The 26185-nt window shown below is 36.0% G+C and overlaps 1 protein-coding gene across 15 annotated transcripts in view; it reads left to right on the top strand.

The window, feature by feature from the left end:
• UBR5 (ubiquitin protein ligase E3 component n-recognin 5) overlaps positions 1-26185 on the top strand; it is a 91612-nt gene extending 65427 nt beyond the window's left edge. For 8 of the 15 annotated variants that reach the window (XM_086741116.1, XM_086741105.1, XM_086741117.1 and 5 more), the window contains 31 exons: positions 159-305; positions 401-519; positions 600-726; positions 827-956; positions 1182-1342; positions 1895-2134; positions 2390-2513; positions 3273-3384; positions 4527-4658; positions 5563-5820; positions 6172-6440; positions 9117-9328; positions 9718-9948; positions 11619-11692; positions 12221-12393; positions 12472-12606; positions 13152-13372; positions 14092-14212; positions 14316-14423; positions 14687-14930; positions 15518-15629; positions 16155-16299; positions 16504-16634; positions 16875-16935; positions 17253-17428; positions 17829-17913; positions 19292-19447; positions 19827-19940; positions 21356-21500; positions 22100-22185; positions 23301-26185. In XM_086741116.1, the coding sequence (XP_086597242.1) occupies positions 159-305; positions 401-519; positions 600-726; positions 827-956; positions 1182-1342; positions 1895-2134; positions 2390-2513; positions 3273-3384; positions 4527-4658; positions 5563-5820; positions 6172-6440; positions 9117-9328; positions 9718-9948; positions 11619-11692; positions 12221-12393; positions 12472-12606; positions 13152-13372; positions 14092-14212; positions 14316-14423; positions 14687-14930; positions 15518-15629; positions 16155-16299; positions 16504-16634; positions 16875-16935; positions 17253-17428; positions 17829-17913; positions 19292-19447; positions 19827-19940; positions 21356-21500; positions 22100-22185; positions 23301-23513 (4762 nt within the window). In that variant the 3' untranslated portion in view covers positions 23514-26185. Of the gene's footprint in view, positions 1-158; positions 306-400; positions 520-599; positions 727-826; positions 957-1181; positions 1343-1894; positions 2135-2389; positions 2514-3272; positions 3385-4526; positions 4659-5562; positions 5825-6171; positions 6441-9116; positions 9329-9717; positions 9949-11618; positions 11693-12220; positions 12394-12471; positions 12607-13151; positions 13373-14091; positions 14213-14315; positions 14424-14686; positions 14931-15517; positions 15630-16154; positions 16300-16503; positions 16635-16874; positions 16936-17252; positions 17429-17828; positions 17914-19291; positions 19448-19826; positions 19941-21355; positions 21501-22099; positions 22186-23300 lie in introns of all 15 variants that reach the window. The other 7 variants (XM_086741114.1, XM_086741113.1, XM_086741106.1 and 4 more) reach the window with 6 other exon arrangements.

Here is a 26185-nt window from a genome sequence, read left to right as displayed (position 1 = left end):
CTTTTTTAAGCTAGGTTTTGGCATCTTGCTACTATAATAAAAAAAAAACCCAAACCTCTAGCAGGAATCTTAATGTGTACACTAACAGCCTCAGCCTGTGTAGAAAATTTGTTCTATTACTGAACAGTGTTGCAGCTCACCTTTTCTATTTCTTCTAGGCTCAAACGAACATCTCCAACAGCCTACTGTGATTGCTGGGAAAAGTGCAAGTGTAAAACGCTAATTGCTGGACAAAAGTCTGCTCGCCTTGATCTCCTTTACCGCCTGCTTACCACCACAAATCTTGTTACCATGCCAAATAGCAGGCAAGTTCATATTTGCAATGACTAGGGTGGAATAATTTTTATTATTTTTAAATTTGTGGTATATCATATCTCCACTAATCAATTTCTCATTACAGGGGAGAACATCTTCTGCTGTTTTTAGTACAGACAGTTGCCAGGCAAACTGTGGAACACTGCCAGTACAGACCACCTAGAATTAGGGAAGATCGTAATCGTAAAACTGCAAATCCTGAAGGTAGGAGCTGTTTTAGTGAAATAAATGGAAAATTCAATATTTCAGTACCTCTTTCTTATTTTACTTTTTTATCTCTTTAGATTCTGATATGCCTGATCATGACTTAGAACCTCCTCGATTTGCCCAGCTTGCTTTGGAACGTGTTTTGCAAGACTGGAATGCACTGAAGTCCATGATCATGTTTGGCTCCCAGGAAAATAAAGACCCGTGTGTATTTACAAATAGTTGTCAGTGTAAAGTTTGATCTGATATTTGAGACTTACTGACTTACATAAATTTTATTTCCTTTCTTTTTGTTTTTTCCAAGTCTTAGTGCAAGCAGTAGGATAGGTCATCTTCTGCCTGAAGAACAAGTTTACCTTAATCAGCAAAGTGGAACCATTCGCTTGGACTGTTTTACACACTGCCTTATTGTCAAGTGTACAGCAGACATTTTGGTAAGCACTCTTAGCAATGTTTTACGTAAATTTTCTGAATAATGCAGTATTATAGTTTATCTTAGGTGATGCGCTTGGAGGCTAATTGAAAATGACTTCAAGCTAATTGTGCTTTTGTGAATTTACACTGTTATGGCACTGGTCTCCCTTTGAATCTTAAGGGGAGTTTGTTTCATACTTCTAAATTACACATCATTATTGGGTTTTAATGACCTGTTTCTGCAGCTTTTAGATACTTTGCTGGGTACTCTGGTAAAGGAATTACAAAACAAGTACACACCAGGACGCAGGGAGGAAGCCATTGCTGTTACAATGAGATTCCTGCGTTCTGTGGCCAGAGTGTTTGTCATTCTTAGTGTGGAAATGGCATCCTCCAAAAAGAAAAAGTAAGTGGTGGGGTGTGTATGTGCTAGTTGCTGTGGTGTTGAGTTTTTTTAAATTTAAATGTTTATTCTCTTAATAAATGAGTAGATACAAATTGACAATAGGCAGAAACATCTGAATTAATTTGCAGTCTGCAGGTAGCATTGTGTGGAAAGGTGCAAACCTCAAGGTTGCTCAATAGCTGCCAGAACATCATGTGGCTTTTTAATACAGTGCTTGTTAACCTTACATATTCATATTGAATGTTTTGATTTAAAATGTTAGGATTTTTGGAGATGGGGTTTCTGAACATATTAAAATTACAATCTGTGATTGTTTGTCAGTAATAGATTTAGATATCCAGCCTTAGTCTTGAATTATTGAATGATAAATATTTTTAACTGACTTGAATAACTGTGCATATTACTACTATACGCACACAAATGTATGTATATATTATGTCTATTAAAAATAATTGTCTTGACTTCTTGGAAAAAAAAATGATGCTGCTATACAGTTCTTCGGAACAAAAAAAGACACATTTGATATTTATTTTTCCATATCTCTTTCTCTAGCAATTTTATTCCGCAGCCAATTGGAAAATGTAAACGTGTATTCCAGGCATTATTGCCCTATGCTGTTGAAGAGTTGTGCAATGTAGCAGAATCTCTAATTATTCCAGTCAGGATGGGAATTGCACGTCCTACAGCACCCTTTACTCTTGCTAGCACTAGCATAGATGCCATGCAGGGAAGTGAGGAACTGTTTTCTGTGGAGCCTCTGCCACCCAGGCCATCATCTGACCAGTCTAGCAGGTAAAATTCACTAAAGCTCACTGTTTGTTCTTTTCAAAGACTTATTAAAAGTGGTTTTGTTTTTGTTAGCTTTTCATTAGCAGATGTATGGTGAGGCCTCTTCTGGCCAAGCATTTTGAAAGTACTTCCGTACTTGCAGATTTCTACAGTAACTTATGTTCTTAGTGACATCCAGAGGTCCAAAACCACTTTCTTCTTTTTTTTTTTTTTTTTTTTTTTTTTTTTTCCCCCCCCCCACCTTCCTCTTCCTTGAAGTTCTAGTCAATCTCAGTCATCCTACATTATAAGGAATCCTCAGCAAAGACGAATCAGCCAGTCACAACCAGTTCGTGGCAGGGATGAAGAACAAGATGATATCGTTTCAGCAGATGTGGAAGAGGTCAGTTTTCATTTTTGTTGGTGGTTTGTTTTTTTTTCTTTTTCTTCTCAGTATGGCATATAATGTATTAGCATATGTGTAACGTCTGAACCAGGAATCCATGCATCAAGACCTTCAATTTACAAAAGAGAGTAGTGCTTTATGAAGGCCTACCGTGCCATAAGCACTTTGTTTTAACAGAGCTTTGTAATCATTGTTTTGTATTCAACAATATTTGGTCATTTCAGAATATACCAAGTGCCTTGCATTTGACAGAATTACAGTATGATTTAGAATACCAATAAATGCACCTGTAATTTCCTTTATATATAAGCTTATACCTTATTCTAACTCCCTGTTAAAACAGATTTTAAGTCTTTCAGCATATGGCTGCTATTGTGTAGATTCTATTAGAGAGCTAGAGGATCTTTTAACAGGATAGTAGCTCTCCAATATTTAGAAACTAATTCTAGGTTTTATAGTCATTTTTACTCTTACAGCCTTGGACTTAAGATTTTAATGCTGAGTTCTATTTGTGGGCCAGTTTCCCCCCCCCCCCCCCCCCAACACTGTAGACTATCCAACCATGTACAACTAGTGCAGCTGTAAGTTCATTTTCTGTTCAGGTCAATTCAGTTGTGAGGTCATCTTTCTTAGATGTGGTTTTTTTTTTTTGTTTCTTAGTTTTTGAATCAAATTTTGCACTGGTTTTTTTCAAAATATGTAGATTTTCTCTGATGTGGAAGATATTCTAGCATAAAATTGCTATACTCTTTGCAGGTTGAGGTGGTTGAGGGGGTAGCTGGTGAAGAAGACCATCATGATGAACAAGAAGAACATGGTGAAGAAAATGCTGAAGCAGAAGGACAGCATGATGAGCATGATGAAGATGGTATGTATAATGTACATCATGCACATTACTGCTTGGATGAAGCAACTGTGCATCAAAACCAAAAAGCATCCTTGGAGTCACCAATGATAATGATTTGTGGGACTTGCATGAGTAGAGAGAATCCAAGGGTTTTGGACTAAGTATCTTACAGAAGGAGATGGGTAAAATTATAAATAACTCGTAAGAGGCAAGTACATGAAAATTCCTATTTCTCTCTTTCTACATGAGGAGAAAACATTAAGCTACCAAAGGATAAAAAAAAAAATTCAATAAACTCAAATGTTGTTATATACTTGGTTAACAATATCTATTTTGCCTTGGTCTTTTGTATTTGCTACTGTAAAATGTTTTTGACATAAGCTATTTGAAGGACTAAAAAAAAAGCCTAGCTCGTGTGGCTAATGATAGAATAGTGGTTATGGTAGATATGCTCTTAGAAGGGGTCTGAATTATCATGAGCCAGTTTTCAAACCAATCACAAAATATTAAATTATGATTCAGTGTTTTGTAGACAAAGTTAATCCACTATGTATGAAAATTCTTACTGTTAATGTGACTTGTCTTGTATTAGTTAGGTTGGGGTTAAATGACCCAAAGCTATGATTTAAAAACAAAAAATTGTCTTCTCTTTCTGAATGTGCCTTGTGGTTCCAGTCATCCCATTTACAGTACAAGAAATATGTTTATTCACTTGCTGAGTATTCAGAACATTTCATTCTCAAAACTTAAACTAGAACTTGTAATTTTATTATTTTTTTAAATTTTTGCCTATTTCTTGGATATTAATTTGAAGCAGCATGTGGTTAATTGTCCTAATAAATGTGCATGAAGAGTTGTGGAGTCTTTTGGCTTGAGTGACTAATTCTGAATCCTTAAAGTCTTAATTTTCAGTGTGTGTTGAATGTATATGTGTAGTACAGAGTGAGAGGGCCAGGGGTTGCTAATTGCTGGAAGGTAAGAAAATATGCTCCTCGTACTGCTGCATGTTTGCATTGCTTTTATGACCTCTTCCTGCATATCTATTAACTTCTGGTATAGTAAGAGGTTCTGGGTTTTGTTTAACGTGTCTTATACGAGTCACTACAGTCATTCTGCTTTTTTCTCTTTCTAAACATGAGGTGTATTTTACGTTGTTTTTCTAGGCAGTGATATGGAGCTGGATTTATTAGCAGCTGCTGAAACAGAAAGTGACAGTGAGAGTAACCACAGTAATCAGGACAATGCTAGTGGGCGCAGAAGTGTTGTCACTGCAGCTACTGCTGGGTCAGAAGCAGGTATGCCACATCATCTTGTGTTTAATCTAGCTGTTTAAATTTAGATATTAGGATTAAATTGTACAGGAAAAAGAAATATGTTAGTGACTGAATATGACTTTAACAAGGGCAGAACTGGCTTCACCTAAAAAATATTATTCTTTGCCGTTGGATCTGGACTGCATCCAGCACTTCAGAGGTATCCTGGAGAAATTATTTACTTCACAACTACATTGCACAGAGCAAGAATTACCTGGTTATGACATTTTTTTTTTTTTTTAACAAATCACTTTCCCTTGAAATCTTATTTTTCTCCTTTCTTTACTTTTTTCTTTTCACCTAGCTTCTTCCCTCCCACCTCCACCTTCCTCACATGTCCTGTTTTTCCTTTGCTTGTACTTGTAAGGTACTATGCAGACTTTTTGGACAAGAAGATGCAGTAAGATGTGGCCTATCTTTTTTGCTCTTATGCAGCTTCTGCATACTTCAGCCAGAGATTACCTTTCACTCTTTTTAAGTGAAATTAAATGTTTTAATTCATTTTTCATGTAGAAGTTACATATGGCTTAAAACAAAACACAAAACCTGACCAGTCATTTTTAGGGCTTTTTGAAAGCAACTGTTCTGCTGTCCAGTTTGGAAACATAATTTTAAGAATTCATTGCCTGGGAGCAGAATCAGTGAAGAATTTAAAATTAATTTATCATGAAATGTAAGTAATCTTACTGCTTTTTCATTAAACGGATAGAAAATTAGCAGCATGTGATAAGGATAATTTATTAAAGATTTTCAGTAGTGGTACTTGAACCTTTTTAGTATGTGTAGTTTCTTCTCATGGAAAAAGTCTACAATGCTGACATGATATATGTATACGTGCACACACGTGCAGTTTTCATTACTGTTTCTTTCTTATTTTCCTCAACAGGAGCTAGCAGTGTTCCTGCATTTTTTTCTGAAGATGACTCTCAGTCAAATGATTCCAGTGATTCTGATAGCAGCAGCAGTCAGAGTGATGACATAGAGCAGGAGACCTTCATGCTTGATGAGCCCCTGGAACGAACCACAAATAGCTCACATGCCAATGGTGCTGCCCAAGCTCCCCGTTCCATGCAATGGGCTGTACGTAATACCCAAAACCAGAGGACTACTAGCACTGCTCCTTCTAGTACATCAGCCCCAGCAGGCAAGTCTGAGTAAAATGCATACATGAATGTCAGTTAACTCTGGCTTTGTTTCTTCTTCTGGTTTTGTTGTTCTCTTAGGATGAAATCTTATCTAATTGTCTTAGAAGGACAGTGCTGACCTATCTTGACCCAGTTCTGGTTTTGAATTTAAAAAAAGGAAGGATCTGTTCTAGTTCTTAAGAAGATATGAGTGTGCTTACTGTAGCTAGTAATTTTTTGCTACTTACAGTTGTGATGTCAGTAATACTTATGAGTTTATTTCTAGAAATGTTCTTGATATCAGTCAATACAGAAAATACATAGAGAAGGTTAAATAAATTTCTTAATGTCATACCTTCTTTTATGTTTAGCAAGTTCAGCAGGCTTGATTTACATCGATCCGTCAAACCTCCGTCGGAGTGGTACCATCAGTACAAGTGCTGCAGCGGCGGCTGCAGCACTTGAAGCCAGCAATGCAAGCAGCTATTTAACGTCTGCAAGCAGTTTAGCAAGAGCATACAGTATTGTGATACGGCAGATATCTGATCTGATGGGTCTGATTCCCAAGTACAATCACCTAGTATATTCCCAGATCCCGGCTGCAGTGAAGCTGACTTATCAAGATGCAGTTAACTTGCAGGTAAGGACATCCAAATCACTGTAGAGAAATGTAATTTCAATACAATTGTTTTCTTTAAGTGAAATTGTAGAATTGTTCAGGTTGAAAGTGACTTCTGAAGACTGTCTAGTCAAAATTCCCTGCAGGATTGATCCTGAAGGCTGCTCAGGACTGTGTCCAGTTAGGTTTTGAATATCTCCAAGGATGGAGACTCTGAGCAACAACTGCTCTAAGCAACCTTTTAAGTGTTTGACGATTATCATAGTTAGAAAGTTTTTTCTTGAGTTTAAATGGGCTTTCCAAGTGTTTCACTTTGTGCCTATTGCCTGTTTTCCGTTCACTGGGTATCACTGAGAAGGGTCTGGTTCTCTGTACTTTATATCTTTTATCAGGTGTTTATACACACTGATAAGATCCTCCTGAGTTTGTTTCTTGAGTCTAAACTCTCCCAGCTCTCTTAGCCTCTATCATATGAGAAATAGTGTAGGCTGAAGTAGCTGTAGTTACTATTTCCATTAAGTTTTTCATATGTAATATACATATGTTCTGTTAAAAAAAAAGAAATTTCAGTTGATTTTTCTTCTTTTCTTTTTTTTTTTAAAAAAAAAAAAAAAAAAACAAAAACCACCTAAGTCTCACTAGTATTTCATAGTTAAGTCAGGATTGACTGCTTTGGAGATACTAGTGATCTCTACTAGAGATCTTTTGCCCTATTCTTTCTGTTGTGAACTGTTGAGTCTATATGAGTCTATAAAGAAGGAAGTTAGTAAGGGCCAAATAATTAAATGTGATAAAGATTTGTACAGGTAAATGTACTGTTTGCTGTCCCTTCTTTCAGGGACATCTTTTCCCTGTGTCCTGGTTCTGGCCAGGATAGAGTTAATATTTACCTGAGCTGGGTGGAGAACTGAAGCTGGTAGCCCCTATGGCTGGGATAGTTAACTAATTAGCTAACAGCTGGGGTTAATTTACCCAAATTAGCCAAAGGGCTATTCCATCCCATCTGACATCATGCTCAGTATATAAGTGAGGAGGGTGCTGAAGGGAGGTCCTCCTAGTTGGAAGAGACTGGATGTAGAGATCTGTTGTGAGCTATTATGCTGTGTTTGTGTTCCATCACTCTATTGTTTTCTTCTGTCATTACTGTTAAATTTACTTTTTGTTCAAATCTCAACCCGCGTGTTTGTTTTTTTTTTTTTTTTTCCTGGTTTTCTTTTGTTTGTCAAATCTCCTCCTATTCTCTCGGAGAGTCGGGGGAGTGAGAGAGAGACTGCGTAGTCTGGTCCCCGTTGGGGCTGAACTACGACACCCTGTTATGTGCATATTTTTTGGTACTGTGCTCTTGACTGTTGGTTTTTGAAAGCATAAGTAAAATGCATCTTTAGAGAAAATACATGAAAGAGAAGACTGGTATCTGGCATGTGTGGAAAGAAGTTTTGGAGACTAACAACACAAGGAACTTAAGTGTGTTCGGAAAGTATATATGAACTTATATGCAAGCATAGCATATAGAGTGAAATAATCTCTACTGAATTTAGTACAAAAATCAGCTGTCAGAATAATACTGCTGCTTTGGGGAGCCCAAGAAATCAAGCGGTGCTGTTTTCTGTTAGTAGTATTGTGTGCTGGGATTTGAAAACTGGATGACAATATATTTACTTGTAATTGAGCCACAAAGTGTTTATCTGGCTTTTTTCACAATGTGATGGAAGAAAAAGGCTTTTGATTTGGGAGACGAACATTACAAAGATATTCTGGGATCAAACACTGAGGGAAATATGCAGGGAAAGAAATAAGAGGACATAGTGTTATTATGGAGGAGGCTAAAATCAGTTTCTGCTCAGGAAATTCTTAGGGGGAAAATATTGTCTCTGCTGAGTAGAGATGATTTTGCAAAGGTTACGTTTTTGCCAGATGAGTGCACAGGAGAGCTGACCAGCTGAGGCAGCAAGAGATTGGTGTTAGCATGTGAAATCTTGACAGCAGAGGTTTCATTTGGATACAGAAACAGCGTTGAGACAACATTTTGTTCAGTGAATACAAGAACTTTTAAAGCATGAGGGATGTTTTTGAAGACTAGAATGTAGAGGAATGAAGAAAGCAGACTGATGTTGGATTAAAAAAAAGCCAACAGGTCAATGGAGTTAGCAGATGGCAAGAAAAGCAGACTCCAGAGCCAGTGTTCGGAACAGGTGAGGAAAAGACTGGACCAGGAAGAGAGGTTTGTTTGGAGACATAGTTCTCTATGCAGGTCTTAACTTTGTCGTCTTCACTGAGTAAGTTGCAAGGGGTGAAGGATAGTGAAAAATCTGGCTGGTGGATGCTGTAGCAGGATGAGGGCTGTTAAAGCTACTAGAAAGTCAGGAACTGGACCAAAATCCCCAAGATGTATGCACCTGGGAGATACTGGGTAGTCATAATGTGAGGAGTAGAAGAGATGCCCAAAAGGGAGAGAGTGATGGAAAGAAAGCTTTACAGACGCCAAGGTATTAAGTGACGTGAGCTGCATACTACTACAGTAAATCAGCAGTCTCGGTAGAGCTTTTGGAAACTGTTCATTGGTCATTCTTGAATGTGGTTCTCTTTGTAGGGAATCAGGTGTAACTGTAAAAGCTATGGTGGAGGCTTATGTTGAAGTTGCATTTTCATCATCTAGTTCTATTGTTTGAAAAACTAATTAAATCTCATTTTCTATAGAATTACGTAGAAGAAAAGCTTATTCCTACTTGGAATTGGATGGTTAGTATCATGGACTCTACTGAAGCTCAGCTGCGTTATGGTTCTGCATTAGCATCTGCTGGTGATCCTGGGCATCCAAATCATCCTCTCCATGCTTCTCAGAACTCAGCCAGAAGAGAAAGGATGACAGCTCGTGAGGAAGCTAGCTTAAGAACCCTTGAGGGAAGAAGGTATGAAAATAGTTTGATTACTGCAGGTGATATGAATTGCCAGTTTTACAGCCAAATCTTCTTTTTCACTGATATTTTAGGAATCTAATTTTGCAATGCAGGAGTGTAGTTACTGTTTTGAAGTTGGCTTCCTGTGTTGCTGCTGCGATTTGGTTTATTCTGACATACTAGATTCATCTGAAGTATTAGCTGTTTATAATATGCTGCACCGGAGCTGCTTATAGTAAAGCATAAAACTATGATTGTTACTGTTATTGTCACACTGGTTTTGTAGGGGTCTTTTTTTTCAGTTTTTACATCTGTATTTCAAATATAGAGACTAACATGTAAAGGATGCATTCTGCTGTGATGCCTAATCTCTCTGTGTTCAATCCTTTTCTTTCACTTAGACGTGCTACTTTACTCAGTGCCCGTCAAGGAATGATGTCAGCGCGTGGTGATTTCCTGAATTACGCACTGTCTTTGATGCGTTCTCACAATGATGAGCACTCAGATGTTCTTCCTGTTCTAGATGTCTGTTCACTAAAGCATGTAGCATACGTTTTTCAAGCCCTTATTTATTGGATTAAAGCAATGAATCAACAGACAACATTGGATACTCCTCAACTGGAACGGAAAAGGTATCAAGGCTGACTGATAGAAACAAAAACTTTTGCGAAAGTGGCATGTGCCCTTTTCTTTGAATCATTAGCGTTGTTACTCAGCAATTCATATAAATATATACATGTATCTCTGTGTGTGTGTATAGTAACATGCATATTATAAAAAGAATATATAATGATACATAATGTATGTATGTTTGGTTGATAAGCCTGTTGCAGTATCCTGTTCCAATCATTTTATGCTGATTGCTGTAAAAGGTTTTCTTACCAGTGAAATTTGAGTTTGATTTTTAACTTCATGGCAGGGCCTCTAAAAGATATTCTCAGGACAATTTCTCAGCTGAAAAATGCAATCTGCTCCTCACACTTAACATCATAACAACTTATGTAGAATTCTGTTATGCATGTTAAGATTGACATGGGAGAAAATGTCAGTCTGGTTTGATGGGCTTAGTAGTTCTGTTTTCCATTTGATTGTGGATACACAAGACTGACCTCATGATTTAAAGCACAGTAGGGAAATCAATAGCTGAAAATGTCCTTGAGTTAAAAATTGCTACTTCAACTGTAGCATTTTACAAGGTGCATTTATTACTTTTTAGAATGTTGTAAGATTATTGGTTTTTTTAGAAATATTCTCTGATTTGAAATGACAGTTAGTGAACATAGAAATGTCCACATGTTGGTAGTCTACACCATCTGTTCCCATTTCTTACTAAGTTTTGAGGTAATGTACCTGAACAGTCCTAACCAACAGTTGTGTTCCAATGTTATGTTCAACGTATCTTGGTAATGTAAGGCTTCTTATGACCTCAAAATGTATACCAGAGGATGTTGTTGTCAAGAGTAGTTTCATCACAAGTAGAAATTATTTAATACAGTAACTAATTCAGTTTTTGTGCTGGTTAATTGAGTAGTTAGAACTGTGGCTTTAAGCCTTTTCCAGGCAATAAAATACTCCTGGAATCTTCTTTGTCCTCAAAAATTCACATATTAAAATCTGTCAGATAACTATTCATCAAAGAATTGCAAAATTCCCATGAAATGCTTTAAAACTATGAAAGCCTAGACCTTTTCAATTAAAGGTGAGTGGTTCAAATTCAAACAGTCAGTTGCTTCTATTAGATGACTTTAGTAACCTGTACGAAATGAAATTTTATCAGTCTTCATCTAGTTTCAGAACATACTTCACAATACACAAACTGCCAGAAATGAATACTAATCTTGATCCTTTTTATAATACAGTGAATTCCATTTCTTTAATGTACAGCTTGCAGAGTTACCTTCTGAAATGCAATCAGTGACATTTTTATAGGATTAAGTATATTCTACACCAGTAAATTTTAGAATAGTGTTTACTGACGTATATTTCACTAAGGCTATGGATTTTATATTGACATAGTCTTCAAAAACAGGCATACCCATCACTGTCTGAAGCTGTAACTTCTAGATCAGACTTGTTAGGTGGCCAAATGGCTATAAGGGTAACTGTGTGAGTAATGTAGTGTGTGAGTATATAATGAGAAGCACTCTACAGTACTTTGATTTTAGAGTGAGTTTGTTCTTGTTATGCATAGCTCTCAAAGTATACTTACTGATTATACGCTTGCTTTTATTGATTGCAACGGATGTAAATGTTTTGTCTAATGTTCTCTTCAAGAGGATTGACTTTTTTTTTTTTTTTTAAGAACTCGGGAACTTTTGGAACTAGGTCTTGACAATGAAGACTCAGAACATGAAAATGATGATGACACCAATCAAAGTTAGTACAGAGATACACTTCCATAGTATGCCAAAATGCGACAGTTCCTTAGTGTTTTTTCACCTTTAGCTAGCTGAAACTTTGAGTAAATTTTGCTATTTGTAAATGTCACATTAAAGTTGGGTTTTAGTAAGATTTTCTTACCATTGTTACTTTACCAAATTTCTTCTGTCATTGCCTGTTCTCATTTCGGGGCCGCCTTTTTGTCTCCTTTCTCTCTAATTTAAAATTTGAATCTGAGTTAAACTGATTTTTTTAATCTGAAACTGCTACTGGAAATGATAGAATGTATACTCTGTGCTGCGTACATATAGTGTAGGAGTGCATGTACAGTAAAAAGAATAAAAGTGATAACTAAGCAACTTAATACAAATATGAGACTTGTGGAAGCATCCTGAAGAAGTATTAAATTTGCAGAGATGCTCCTCCAGTCAGATAGCTAAGAGGGAAGCATATTACATTTTTGTATCTTAAATCCTTTACTTTTATAACTGTGAAAATTGAATTGAAATTTTCTCTAATATTTAGGTGCTACACTGAATGACAAAGACGATGATTCCCTACCAGCAGAGACTGGCCAAAACCATCCATTTTTCAGACGATCAGACTCTATGACGTTCCTCGGCTGCATTCCACCCAATCCTTTTGAGGTTCCTCTGGCAGAGGCCATCCCCCTAGCAGACCAGCCCCATCTATTACAGGTGACATCTGAGATGATGTTCTGGAACAAAACTGCAGTTTGCTTTTTCCATTCTAACTGAAGTATATTATTTACCCAGAATGCTTTTGTTAATTTTCAGCCAAATGCTCGCAAAGAAGATCTGTTTGGCCGACCAAGTCAGGGTCTGTATTCATCTTCTGCCAACAGTGGGAAATGCTTAACGGAAGTTACAGTGGATAGAAACTGCCTTGAGGTAGATTTAAAGGTTTTATTATTATTTTAAACAATAGGGTAATTTAAGCTAGTACCTTCATTCCTTAAAAAGACATATTAATGTTTTCAGAGAGAAATAAATAAAAACTTAGAAGCCTAGTAAGTGCGAAAACAAACTTTTTATGAAAAGTATGCTTAATTTTTTTTAAATGTAGGCACTTTTATGATTGCTTATTTGTAGCAGATTTCAGGCAATATTTTTAAAGGCTGTAGTACAATCCCAAGCTAATTTTGAAATGTCCATTATATAATTGTTTTTGATAAAAAGGACTGAATCTCCCCATAGCTCAGTTGATTTGACTTGTCTACAGACTGAGCATTAAATGGCAAGCATATGAAATGCAAACATAAAGTGGGAAAGCAGGTTTTTTTTTGTATTTGTTGAAATGATTGAGGTTTTTGTAACAGGTCAATTACAGTGCTCTCTTTTGTGTGGTTTAAAAATTATATATATGTATATATATCCTGAAAAAGCCTTCTAGACTGCTTTGAAAGTGCAATTAAACTTTACTTTTCCTTGTTTAGGTTCTTCCAACTAAAATGTCTTATGCAGCCAACTTAAAAAATGTTATGAGCATGCAAAATCGGCAAAAGAAGGAAGGGGAGGAACAAAACGTGCCTACAGAAGAATCTGAGAGTTCAAAGCCAGGGCCTTCAGCTCATGATCTTGCAGCACAACTGAAAAGCAGCTTGTTGGCAGAGATAGGATTGACAGAAAGTGAAGGGCCACCTCTCACATCTTTCAGGTAGTTTGAATTAAATATTAAAATATTAAGTTTGAATATAGTTTGAATTAAATATAAGTTTGAATTTAGAATATTAGTGTTAGAAACTTAGTTTAGAATATCAGTTCAGAATATTACTGATCTGATAAAATTATATTTGGGACTCTGAAAAGTCTTTTAAAATTAAAATAGGTAGGTTACTTGAGTTTGAATTTGTAGTTTGCGTTTGATATCTTTCAAAATGAACAGCTGAACACTCTTCAGAGGTCTGTGCAAACTGTGGCAAAAGTCCTTCCCTACCTGACTTCCTGCTCCAGACCTACTATTATGTCCTTGGTAGCTAAGTTTAAAAATTGGAATTGGCAGCTTGCCATCTGTGTCTGGTGATACTGACCACTCTTTATGCAGTTAGAGATTGAACTGCCCTCACTTTGAATTATAGCTTTTTTTTAAAAAAAAAATTCAGGTCCTCATTGAAGGGAGACCAATAACAGTGAATTCCTTGCAGCAGTGAAGTTACCTGCTTTGAGAGTAATTTCTCTTTGGAAGCAAGACTTGTGTTTCAGATGAAACTAAACAGCTTCATGTGCTTTTATCCACAAATTTACTGTATTGTGTTGTTTATCAGGAATAAAGAACTTATTTAAAGGTAGAGAGTAAGAAAAAGGAGAAGTACAGAAAATGTCTCTGAAATTTAACTTGATCTTGATTGTCTGTCATTTTTTCCCTGCTTCTGTCAGGCCACAGTGTAGTTTCATGGGCATGGTTATATCTCATGACATGTTGCTGGGACGTTGGCGCCTTTCTTTAGAGTTGTTTGGTAGAGTATTCATGGAAGATGTTGGAGCAGAGCCTGGATCGGTATGTATTTCCAAGTGTAAGGACAGTTTCTCTTACAACTAAATTGTGAACCTCCCTCATTATTCTGATTTTGGGTTGGTTTTTTTTTTTATTTTTTTTTAAGATCTTGACTGAATTAGGTGGCTTTGAAGTAAAGGAATCAAAATTCCGCAGGGAGATGGAAAAACTTAGAAACCAGCAATCCAGAGATTTAACGTTGGAGGTAAAAAATGTTAGTTTATCTTCTGAATTTATTTTCATTAAAAGTTGAATTATTGCACATTGCAGTAACTTGGTAGGAGAAGTTGTATTTCAGAGTCTGCAAGCAGGTGTCTTAAGCCTTACTTTGTGGGCTGTGTTGCAATTACTCTAGTTTTTCACAGTCTAATCGGTATTTTCTGAGTCTATGCAGAAGTGTCCAGAAAATTCTTGTGAAGCTGAAGTTCTCTCAGTATCATGACTGGTAAAGAAAACTTTTTTGTGTGTTTTTACTAGGTTGATCGAGACAGAGATCTTCTAATTCAGCAGACCATGAGGCAGCTCAACAATCATTTTGGTCGCAGGTGTGCTACCACTCCGATGGCTGTCCACAGAGTAAAAGTTACTTTTAAGGATGAGCCAGGAGAAGGCAGTGGTGTAGCACGAAGCTTTTATACTGCTATTGCACAGGCTTTTCTGTCAAATGAAAAGCTGCCAAATCTAGATTGTATTCAGAATGCCAACAAGGGTACTCATACAAGTAAGTGATGCACAGCAGTTAATCTACAGATAACATTCATAAAAGCCTTAGATGCTTTTTTTACATTGAAATACTTGGCAGTGTCTCAGATTTCTCCTTAGCTTAGCACGGGAACTCTGAAAATTGTGCATGTTACTTCTCTGAGACAAGGAAATGGCTTTTTTCTGCTCTTAGAAACAGGAAGCTCTTGTTTTTCTTGAAATAAGAGTCTGTTTTAGATTATATCAGCTTTTTTGAGCATCTTTCTCTCCAGTAGGTAATAATTGTCAAGATTTTAGTAGATCTTAGCTAGTAAGAGCTTATACATTTTAATGACTGCTCCATCTGGCTTGTCACAAATAAATGTTAATGTTTTTGAAAGTATATATAAACTCTTGAAGTATTTTGACGTTTGTAAGTTGGTACAAACACTTCAGGTCCCTTTCTTAAGTCTGGCTGAATCCCAATCACTACTTTAAGTGCAGTGGTTCTGTCTCATTGATGTCTTTCAAGATATCTTGCAAAACTGTGCCCTCCTTACACTGAAACTTAGGTAAGAGAGAGAACTATAAAGATGTTTAAGCTCATGAGGCTTTTTTCCCATTTAGGTCTGATGCAGAGATTGCGAAATAGGGGAGAGAGAGATCGGGAAAGGGAGCGAGAGAGAGAAATGCGGAGAAGTAGTGGCTTACGAGCTGGTTCTCGGAGAGATAGGGATAGGTAAGTGATATATTTTTAATTTGTTGGAGATACTTTGTCAAATAGAATAACTACCTTTGGTTATCTTCAGCAAAGATACTTTTACTTCCTCAAAGCTACCTCTGTCTTTTTCACTTTCAGGAGCAATTTACAGAGTAATTTCTTGAAATTCAATATATACGTTCTTTAAAGAATAATTATGCTTACTTTAGCATTGATGGCATATGGTTGAGACATAATCTATCAATCTCTCCTGCTAAAACAGTAATAAAAATTTGTGTACTACAGTAAAATTGTGAGGTGTTTTAGAAACAACATTGCCATTGGTGGCATGACTGCTGTATCCAAAATACTAGTAGTATTAAAATCTCTGGTTCATCTCGATTGTCTATTTCTGAATCACTCTCTCCAAGCAGCTGTGAGCAACACTACTATTCCAGCATGAAAGCTAACGCTATTTTGAATCTGTATGCAAGTGATAATTGTTCCAGAGGATTTTTGCATTTTTACTCTGAAATGAGTACAAACTGCTCTAATTGTCTTAAGGGACTTTAGAAGACAACTTTCCATTGACACACGGCCTTTTAGACCAGCATCAGAAGGAAATCCTAGCGATGACCCTGACCCTCTTCCAGCGCACAGACAAGCCCTTGGAGAAAGGCTCTACCCTCGAGTACAAGCAATGCAACCAGTAAGACTTATCTATCCAATACACTTAATGATACATTGTTCTTGTGGCATTTTCCTAAGATTTTGTTTCTGTAATTTGTCATTTAGCTTAGGATGTATCTTGTAATGCATTTTCATATTAAAAATACTGAAACTGTCATAAAACCGTGTTTGAAAATGAGAGATCTGGAGGAGAATAGTAAGACATATCATTCCTTATCCACAGGCATTTGCAAGTAAAATAACAGGAATGTTGTTGGAATTGTCCCCTGCTCAGCTGCTTTTGTTGCTAGCTAGTGAAGATTCCCTTAGAGCAAGAGTTGATGAAGCGATGGAACTCATTATTGCACATGGCAGGTAAAGTATCAAGGATTTAGTTAAGAAATGAAAACTGATTTTGTGACCAAAGCACTTGTACTGTGCTACATCTAACTCTGATACATGCAACTTATTCCTTGCTTTGTTCTAGATGTTTTTCTTTGGACAAGTGACTTGTGGACTTGTTTTTAATTTTATCTGTCTGGTTTCAGAATACAAAAATTCCTTATTGTGAAATCAAATCTGCCTTTTTCTTTTTTTTTTTTTCCACTTGTCAAGGGAGAATGGTGCTGACAGTATATTGGATCTTGGATTGCTAGACTCTTCAGATAAAGTGCAGGTAACAAAAAGTTGCACTAATAAAGTTTACTTAAAATCCAGTTGTATTAGTTAATTTTAAAAACTTAAGCAACTGGAGCCTTCCTTTATCATGCAAGACAAAGTTCTGTTTAATTATCTTGTGGAGTTATCTTTTTTTTCCTTTTGAAAAGATTAAGCAGTAATTACTCAAAAGTCTAAAATGTTACCGTTAGGAAATATCATGGAAATTCTTAGCCAATGGAACTTGAATCTTTGGGTCTAGTAGCAAATAGCTTGTTAATGTGTGTCAGTAACGAGAAGGAAGTTTGTTAATTGCTATTCTGATTTTCAAAACAGGAAAATAGAAAGCGACATGGTTCCAGCCGCAGTGTAGTAGATATGGAATTGGATGATACAGATGATGGGGATGATAATGCACCACTTTTCTACCAACCTGGAAAACGAGGTTTTTACACACCAAGACCTGGTAAAAACACAGAAGCAAGGCTGAATTGTTTCAGAAACATTGGCAGGTATGTTACTATTAACCTTCTAGTCTGAAAAATTGTAAAAGATTAATATACAAAATACCAGAGAGAGTACCAATGATCCAAGCTGCAAAAACTTTATTACTTTTATGCTCTGTATTTCTCACTTGGAGCTAAATAGTGGGGAATTTGCATACAGCACTTGATGTTTCTTTTCCTGTTAATTGTTTATTTTTATGCTTTTTTACAGTCTGCAAGTTTTATACTTCAGGAAATATTTTTTTAAAATTATATATATCTATTCTTTTCTTTGGGGGATTGATAGGACTGGGAAGCTAACTGCAGCTTGATTTATAGAATATTTTGGCTTTTTTAATGAGTTTGCTGAAGGATTTCTAATGTAATTCCTGTCATGCCAAAACAAAATCCAAACATTTATTTTCAGAATCCTAGGATTGTGCTTGTTGCAGAATGAACTGTGTCCCATCACGTTAAATAGACACGTAATCAAAGTTCTTCTTGGCAGAAAGGTAAGTTGAACATAGAAATTTGCATTTCTTTTAATTACATAAAATCTCAGCTTTAAAAACTGCTTTTTTTCCCTAATATGCATGCATTGGCTAGCAGAGTTGATATTGGAACTGTAAGGAGGCCTTTAAATTTAATTTGAGGAGTATTAATTTTTTCATTTCCTAGGTTTTGAACTGAGTAAATGTACTAGAAGTCAGGTATTTGACTAAGATGGAATGATTTGTAATAGATTAGCCTTTGACTCTCTTCAGAAGCAGCTTACTGTCTCCCCTTTTTCTCTTCCTGAGACTGAAGACTCAAAGAGATTGTGTTAGACAGTACTAGGCAATGGCATCTCAGCTTACTGAAAACCATTTTCCTTAATATTTGAGAGAACCCATTGAATTGAATTATGATTAAAATTTTGTCTCAGGTGTAGTGTAATTTAATTCAGAGCAATAATTACCTACACTTTTGGCAAAAATGCTTCTTCACTCCAATAAACACTAATGATATACTGCACATTTCATGCATTAGTCAGTAGCATCGCAAGTTTTGTCACTGCAACAAATTTAAAACAAGGTTTGTTACTGCTGGTCTTTCCTTAAAAACAATATTGATCACATAATCAGTTTTCCAACATACATATGATCTTTAGTGGAATAGGGTTAATGACAGAAAGATATGCCTCTGAATATCCCGATATCTTCCAAGAGAGATTCCCTTCTATTTCTTTTCTTCACGTTTTTCTTCTTAAACACATATTCCTTCCAGGTAAATGTTGGATACATCAAAGAATATCTTAGTTGGGTTTAGTTTAGTTAGCAGATGACTTTTCTCTCCAGGCTGACAAGGAACAAGAAACAATAAACTATAGAAAACAGCAAGAAGTAGACATTGGTATTTGAATTGTTGGAAGCTGTGGTGTGCAGCTACTGGGCCATTAGTCATTTAAATGTCTATATATAGCAGCAGTATGTATGTGTTTAAGTGGAGGGGAACTTTCAGCATTTTTGAGCGCTGATGCAAATTGTTTCCAGCTTCAGTCAGCCTCCATCAAATCTCTATTGACCTAGATGATACGTAGAAGAATTTGTTTAAAAAAAAAAAACAAACCTATAAATTTTCTTTATAACCTCTCTGCCCTTAATAGCAGGAAAGACTTTGCAGGTTTATCTTTCTGTTCTGCTAATGCACTTCAGTTGAATATTCTAATGTACCTTCAAAAGCAGGCTGAAAATAGGAGCTTGACTGCCATTATTTCAAAGTGTTTGTACACTTTGTTACATGAGTTATGCACTGCTGGATGCTAGTGCATAGATTAGGCACAGATCATGTAATTTTGAATATATTCTTGAACAACTGGTATGTTTCAAACGTCTGTCTTTTTTTTTATAGGTGAACTGGCATGACTTTGCTTTTTTCGATCCGGTTATGTATGAAAGCCTTCGGCAACTTATCCTCGCTTCTCAGAGTACAGATGCTGATGCAGTGTTTGCAGCAATGGACTTAGCCTTTGCGATAGACCTGTGTAAGGAGGAGGGTGGAGGGCAGGTAAGCGCAGCTAAACCTATGTCGCTGTAGGTTCAGAAATGGACAGCTTATGCATGGTGTAGTGTACACATAACCCATGCTCTTCTTAGATGGCAGAGATAATGTTTTACCCTTCCTAGATTCAAATACAGAGTTCTCTGCAGAAATGGAATTGTGTTTTTTTTTCCCTTGAAGGTGATGTAGAGCCTACCGTAAAGCCTGAATAGCATAATAAATCGTAGGGAATCTCTAAAGCTAACCTATAGTAGTAAATTTTACTTGTTTTTAGAGTGATATTAAACAATAAAACACTGTTCAGCATACTGTGGCTGTTGTAATAACATCTTTTTAATTCCTTTTTTTTTTTTTTTTTTTAATGGTCCTTGTGACTTTGCCATAGGTTGAACTTATTTCCAATGGTGTAAATATACCAGTCACTCCTCAGAATGTATATGAGTATGTTCGGAAATACGCAGAACACCGAATGTTGGTAGTAGCGGAACAGCCTCTACATGTAAGTTGTTGGTGGAGTGTTTTGTTTTTTGTTTTGTTTGGTTTTTTTTTTAATAAATCTGTATGATTTCAGTCAGTTAATTCTTTTCATTATCATGGTAGTGCTAATCAGGTTTCTTTTGAAGTCTTGACAGCTTGATTAAAATATTTAATCAATTTTTTTTTTTGTAATTGTATAGTTGTTTATGCAGTGCTGTGAAGTGCTTTGAGCAATATCTTTTTTTTTTTTTTTATAGAATGAAAGATAATTTATTTTTAAACTTCAACTCGCTGGCAAAGCATGTATGATCACTTCTTGAGGTCAAATTGCACGTATCCTCTTGGGATTTTTGCTTTGTATTTAGCAGAGCCAGTTTGTTCTATTAATCTGTCACCTTTGATTTATGTAGCTTTATAAAGAAAGATTTAAAAGAAATTTCAAAATATTTACATAAACCACCTGAACTTCTGACTTGATTGTGTCCTTGTTTTAAAAGGAAAAAAAAAAATCAGTTAATGGGACATACAACTTTGTTCTTACTTTACTAGCCTGGCAAGAAACCTAGCAATTGACTATAAAACTATGTTAAAAATAATTTGGTTTTTGAAGCCTTTTAAAAATAAAAGTTATGGAATAATATATTTTTTTGTAAACAGTTAATGAAGGTCCAGTACTTAGAACCAATTACTCTCTGTCATATTATACTACATCTAAACTTGGTCATTTCTGCTGACTGTGGTTTCCTGCTGCACTTCTGAGATATGCTAGCAGACCGCTAGATTACCTCTGTGCAGTTTATGTCCAAAATTCTCACACAAAGAGCATGTTCCTGGAATTAGTTACTTGATCGTCATATCTGCATATATTAACAGTTTGACATGTTTATTTTATTTTAAGAGTTGAAAACCATAACATTTGTATTCATTTTGGAATTTACTAAAAAAAATTTTTTTTCATATTCTTCCATTTTGAAAATAGACTTTCCAGTATTTTCAGGATATAATTTATTTCTAGAAAATATGTATGTATATATATAACATTTTTAAAGCAGAGTTGGCGTGTGACTCTCTGAGGAAGCAAAGTAAAAGTAAAATGCAAGATGCATTTTTTGTCATTCTTATCAGATCCAGTGTAGCTAAGCAAAATACCTGAACTTTTTAGTATTGAGAGTGCATTTGCTTCTGCTCCTGATGAAATATTAGTTCAAAACATTACTGCTTTCTTTTGCAATAGTAGGTAGGGTTTAACAGATTGGTGCAGTTTTTGTTTTAGAAAATTTGCATCTCAGATGGTAGAACGTTGAAAGGAAGGAACAGCTGGAAGAATAATGAACTTTGAGTTAATAGAGGATTTCACATGGAACTTTTCAGTAATGCGTTCAAAGTCAGTCTGAAAGTGATATGGCTATAATGTGAATCTTATGGTTTTCACTTAAGGCAATGAGGAAGGGTCTCCTTGATGTGCTTCCAAAGAATTCACTAGAAGATTTGACAGCAGAAGATTTCAGACTTTTGGTAAATGGCTGTGGTGAAGTAAATGTGCAGATGCTAATCAGCTTTACCTCTTTCAATGATGAGTCAGGTATGAAATAACTTACTTATTCAGAAACAGAGTTGCAGGGATAACTTAACACTGTTCTGTGTGGAGTAGAGTTATCAGCATTAAACTCAAAATACCTCTACAAATTTCACATCAGTTCATAAAGTCACATGAAGTCCTAGTAAAATTATTACTGTGTTTTTTACATACTTTTGAAAATATTTACCTTCAGTTGGGGTGAGGGGAAAGCACATTTTGCAATTTTGCTGTCACTTGATTTTAAATACAAGCATTGTATTATTGGTGCTGTATCTTTCCTTCTGAAAGTTCTGACCTAACTTTAGAACTACAAATGTGATGGATGCAGTCTAATATTTCTTATGTATTTTTAAAACTATATTTAGCTGTTGTTAGGCTTTTTGCAAGGGAAGGAGTGGGAGTTGTACTGAAATATATCAAGAGTTAACCTCTACATTCAAAAGTATGTGTATTAGGTTTTAAATTACTACTGTCTCCAATATCAGGACTTCATCAATGAGATTGTAGCTGGGATCCAACTTGCAAGACATGTAAAACAGATCTTTTAATGTTTATTGTCTGGTGTCCCAGCTGAATTATACATCCTTTTTTATTTCACACAGGAGAAAATGCTGAGAAGCTTTTGCAGTTCAAGCGTTGGTTTTGGTCCATAGTTGAGAAGATGAGTATGACAGAAAGACAAGATCTAGTAAGTTATCCATTCCCACAGGAAATGTGCAGAACTGGAATTACTTTGGCATCATTATTGCTTTTAACTGTGTTTACCTGCAAAGGCTTTATATGTGAAGAGTTAAGGTGGCGAAGCAGGGTAGTAGGGATTGATTCTGGAAGCATCAGGTGTGAATCCTAGACCTTCTGCAACGGAAAGTGGTGCATCCTTATCCATATTCAAAGGTCTCTTATGGAAGCACAGTTACAGCCTCTTCACAGTCGTTCATAAGCTGAGTAACTGTGGTTAGTTAACTGTGTTGTGAGCTAGTAGGGTTTTGAGGTTGAGTTCTCTTCCTGGATCAGCTTGTCTCCTGACTTCTGTGCATCCTGAAGGCAACCCATGTCCTGTCTGTAAGATGTCAGTAATGATACTGTCTCCTTCTCAAAGCCTTTAGGAATAGCTGATGGGAGGCATGAAAAAAACCAAAATACTGTTCAGGGGGGTTCATTTTGGGAAAACTTGCCTGTAAATTGTATTAATTGTGCAGTTCTAAAAACTATTTGCTTTGAACTTCCTACTGCTCAAGGTACTATCTTTTCTTTACAGTTTGCTAAAAGGAAACAAGGACTAATCTGAAAAGTGGAAAATCTAGAGCATATATGTTAAGGAATATTTATGGTTACACTTTGGTAGTGACTCCGCTGTACAAGTCAGTATTTCACACTTGAGGCAGTAAACCACATATTCTCTGTTGCTGCCTTCTGTCTGTACAAGTGCTATATTCTGTAATCACTAACTGGTTTGTGAGAGACTTCTGATGCATTTTGTATTGACGGCAGTCACCATCTTCCCAGATGGATTTGAGGACATTTAATTTACTGAGGATTTGCTGATACAGGATCATTCTGAGTGCTGCTTTTATCAGTTTTAACAGAAGTATATAATGAGCCGTTGAGGAAGGAAATGAAGGAAGCTACTACAAAAGCATGTAGCATGACCACTGAGTTTTGTTGGCGTATTGAACAGAACATAGTATGATCAAACTTGCTGTGACTGTGCCGTTCTTCTTTAAGCTATCCCTGCACAACATGTAGGCAATATGAATTTTAGACTTGTGCAGCAAAATGTTAAATACCACCTTCTTTTTTCAGGTTTACTTTTGGACATCAAGTCCATCATTGCCTGCCAGTGAGGAGGGATTCCAGCCTATGCCATCAATCACAATAAGACCACCAGATGACCAACATCTTCCTACAGCAAACACTTGCATTTCTCGCCTTTATGTCCCACTCTATTCCTCTAAGCAGATTTTGAAACAGAAATTGTTACTCGCCATTAAGACCAAGAATTTTGGTTTTGTGTAGAGTATAAAAAGTGTGTATTGCTGTGTAATATTACTAGCTAAGTTTTGTAGATTTTTCCATTTGTCTATAAAAGTTTATGAAAGTTAATGCTGTCATACCCCTGGTGGTACTTTAAAGATTTAAATGCAAACATTCCTGTACTAAATTTGTAACGTAAAGGCCCAAGGAGCACTGGCGATATCTGATTGTAACAGTTTGCTAGTCAATAACTCCTTTGCCTAACCCCAGCCAAAGATGACAGCAGAACAATATAATTTACACTGTGATTTATCTTTTTGCTGAGGGAAAACATGTAAAATGTTCTGAAAATTCACTGCTGCCTTTGTGGAAAGTGTTTCAGCAAAGGTTCTTGTATAGAGGAAGTAGGGAATTTCGAAATAAAAAATTAAGTATGTTCTGTGTTTTATTTTAACTTTTTTTTTATGGTGTTTAATTTGTGGTTGGCTGCAGTTGTGTATCATGTATACTGAACTTGTAAAAAGTTCCTGACAGCTCAGATCCCGGAGTTGGGATCGTTCACGTATGAAACCACTTTCATTGCAATTTTTGTTCTGATTGCATTGAACTCTGGCGCATCAGAAACCATCACTAATATTTTGCATGTAATCTGTACCTTTAGTGGATTTTTTTTTTTGTACATATGATGAGGCCAATGCACAGTATTTCATAGTTCACAATCAGCATTTTTGTATCCCTGTTTCAGTGAACAGACAGTCAGGAGATTGTTCCACTACCAGTTCCAACCTGACACTTGTACTACGTTATCTAACTATGTAAACTCAGCCTGGGCACTTTCTGGTAACTGTAAAATGTTTATAAGATCATGATTATTGAAGATACTTTTTTGGAAAACTTTAATGTTCGTGAGCAGCTTAACTTCTTTTGTATCTAGCCTTTTTTTAAGTATCTTGTTACAGTTTTTTAATAAAGAAATTACAGACGAAATACCAAGTCATACTGAAGAAACAATAGTTTTTATTTATTTAGCCATTTATAAGATAACAGCATACACTAAACACAGTTGTTCATTAAAAATCTGTATTTTGTAACTAAAAAATTGACCTGCAGAAGACGTTCAGCCCACATTTTACAGTTAGCAGAGAATCCTGAATGAAATGGGCCAGGCAACCCCTTCTTTTCACAGAATTGGTTTGAAGGGAAAGTGGCTTGTTCTGAAAAATCTCAAGATTATTAGGTTAGAATAAAATTCTCAAACTGCATTGTAGTGGGTTCTACTGTATGTTCACTTTTTAAGCGGTTGGTTGCTTTTGGGGAGGGCAGTCTTTGACCATAATCTAGGACTTGTTTTCCCTAACACGTGAAAGTTTTTTGAGAGTTAGGAAGTTATTAATAAAGGAAGGAGCTACTTTTTCTGTGTCAAAACAAATTTCTGAAGGCTTAGCAGACTGAAGTATTAAGGTTAAGAGCTCTTGTGGTGGTGACGTTCTTCCTCTTTCTTGCTTCTCCACCCCCATGAGTCCATGTTAATTATTTTGTTTTTTTCTTCCATTTGTTGGGAGGAGCTAAACTAACGTTCCATCAAAATCTGAGTGGAATTCACCTTTGCCAGAGCTTCACTGGTTTTCCTTTCTGTCAGCTAGTTGAGGATGACCAGAAGTTTCCTAGAGCTGTGCTTTTCAAAAAAGCCTCTATTTTCATTATTTATTTAGTTGCTAGAGGCATGGAGGACAGTTGAGATCAGAAATTCTGATCACCGGTTGCCAAATTGATGCTAAAAATCCTGTTTTCTAACTAAGGCTGACTGTTTGAGGCTTGTGTAGTTAAACTGCAGATAAATGAAGTAAACAGATGCAGAATTATTTCTGTATGTACTAATACCTCCTGAATCTATCTTTCTAGAAAAGGATAGTTCCAATATATGAGGATTGGAGTCTATTCTGGATTTCCAGTTGTGACCTCCAGTGTATCTTAAGTTCAAAACTGTATCAGATTTTACTGTGCTAGTATCAATTTAAAATAAAAAGCAGTACAGCTACACAAGTCTAGCTACAGATGTATTAGTACAGAGAAAACTTATACTGGTATGGCTGTTCTCCTATTCTAAGGAGGACAGTTACAAAGGTACAGAGCAACATATACCTTATGCCTGGATTTTTAACTGGTGTAATTATTTCCATTACCAAAATTGCCTCTAACTGAAATGTGTAAAGTTAGTAGAAAGCAACAAAAGAAACTGTTTAGAATAGGCATCAGATCTGCAGTCTGTAAAATAAAGCTCCCTCCCTCACAAAGCTTTGTGAGACTTGATGTATTAAAAACTATCCAAGGGCCTTGGATGAAAGGCCATATATAAATGTACAGTGCTCTGTGTATATATATATGTATTGTGTGTATATGTATATAAGTGTATGTGTATGTATAACATATAAATATATGTTATATGTATATATATTTCTGTATATAGCTTAAACATTTTTAAGTCTGTAATGTATAGCTAGACAAAAGTTTTACAGATAACTCACCGTAGCTCACCATATATACACACGCAAGGCATCCTGATAAGTGGAGAGGGAATCTAGAATGATTTATGCTGTGGTCATTGACTTGAAATGTGTATGTAGCTTTATAAATAGCTTTTTTCCTCTGTATGGTATATTTAAACTATATCAAGATTTTAATAAGAAAAATGTTTATTAAACTCATACACCTCA

The sequence above is a fragment of the Chlamydotis macqueenii genome, chromosome 2, assembly GCF_036417535.1.
Source record: "Chlamydotis macqueenii isolate bChlMac1 chromosome 2, bChlMac1.mat, whole genome shotgun sequence".
In the NCBI taxonomy this organism is placed as follows: Eukaryota; Metazoa; Chordata; class Aves; order Otidiformes; family Otididae; genus Chlamydotis; species Chlamydotis macqueenii.
Note: the sequence above shows the minus strand (reverse complement) of the source record. Positions and strands in the feature narration are given on the sequence as shown.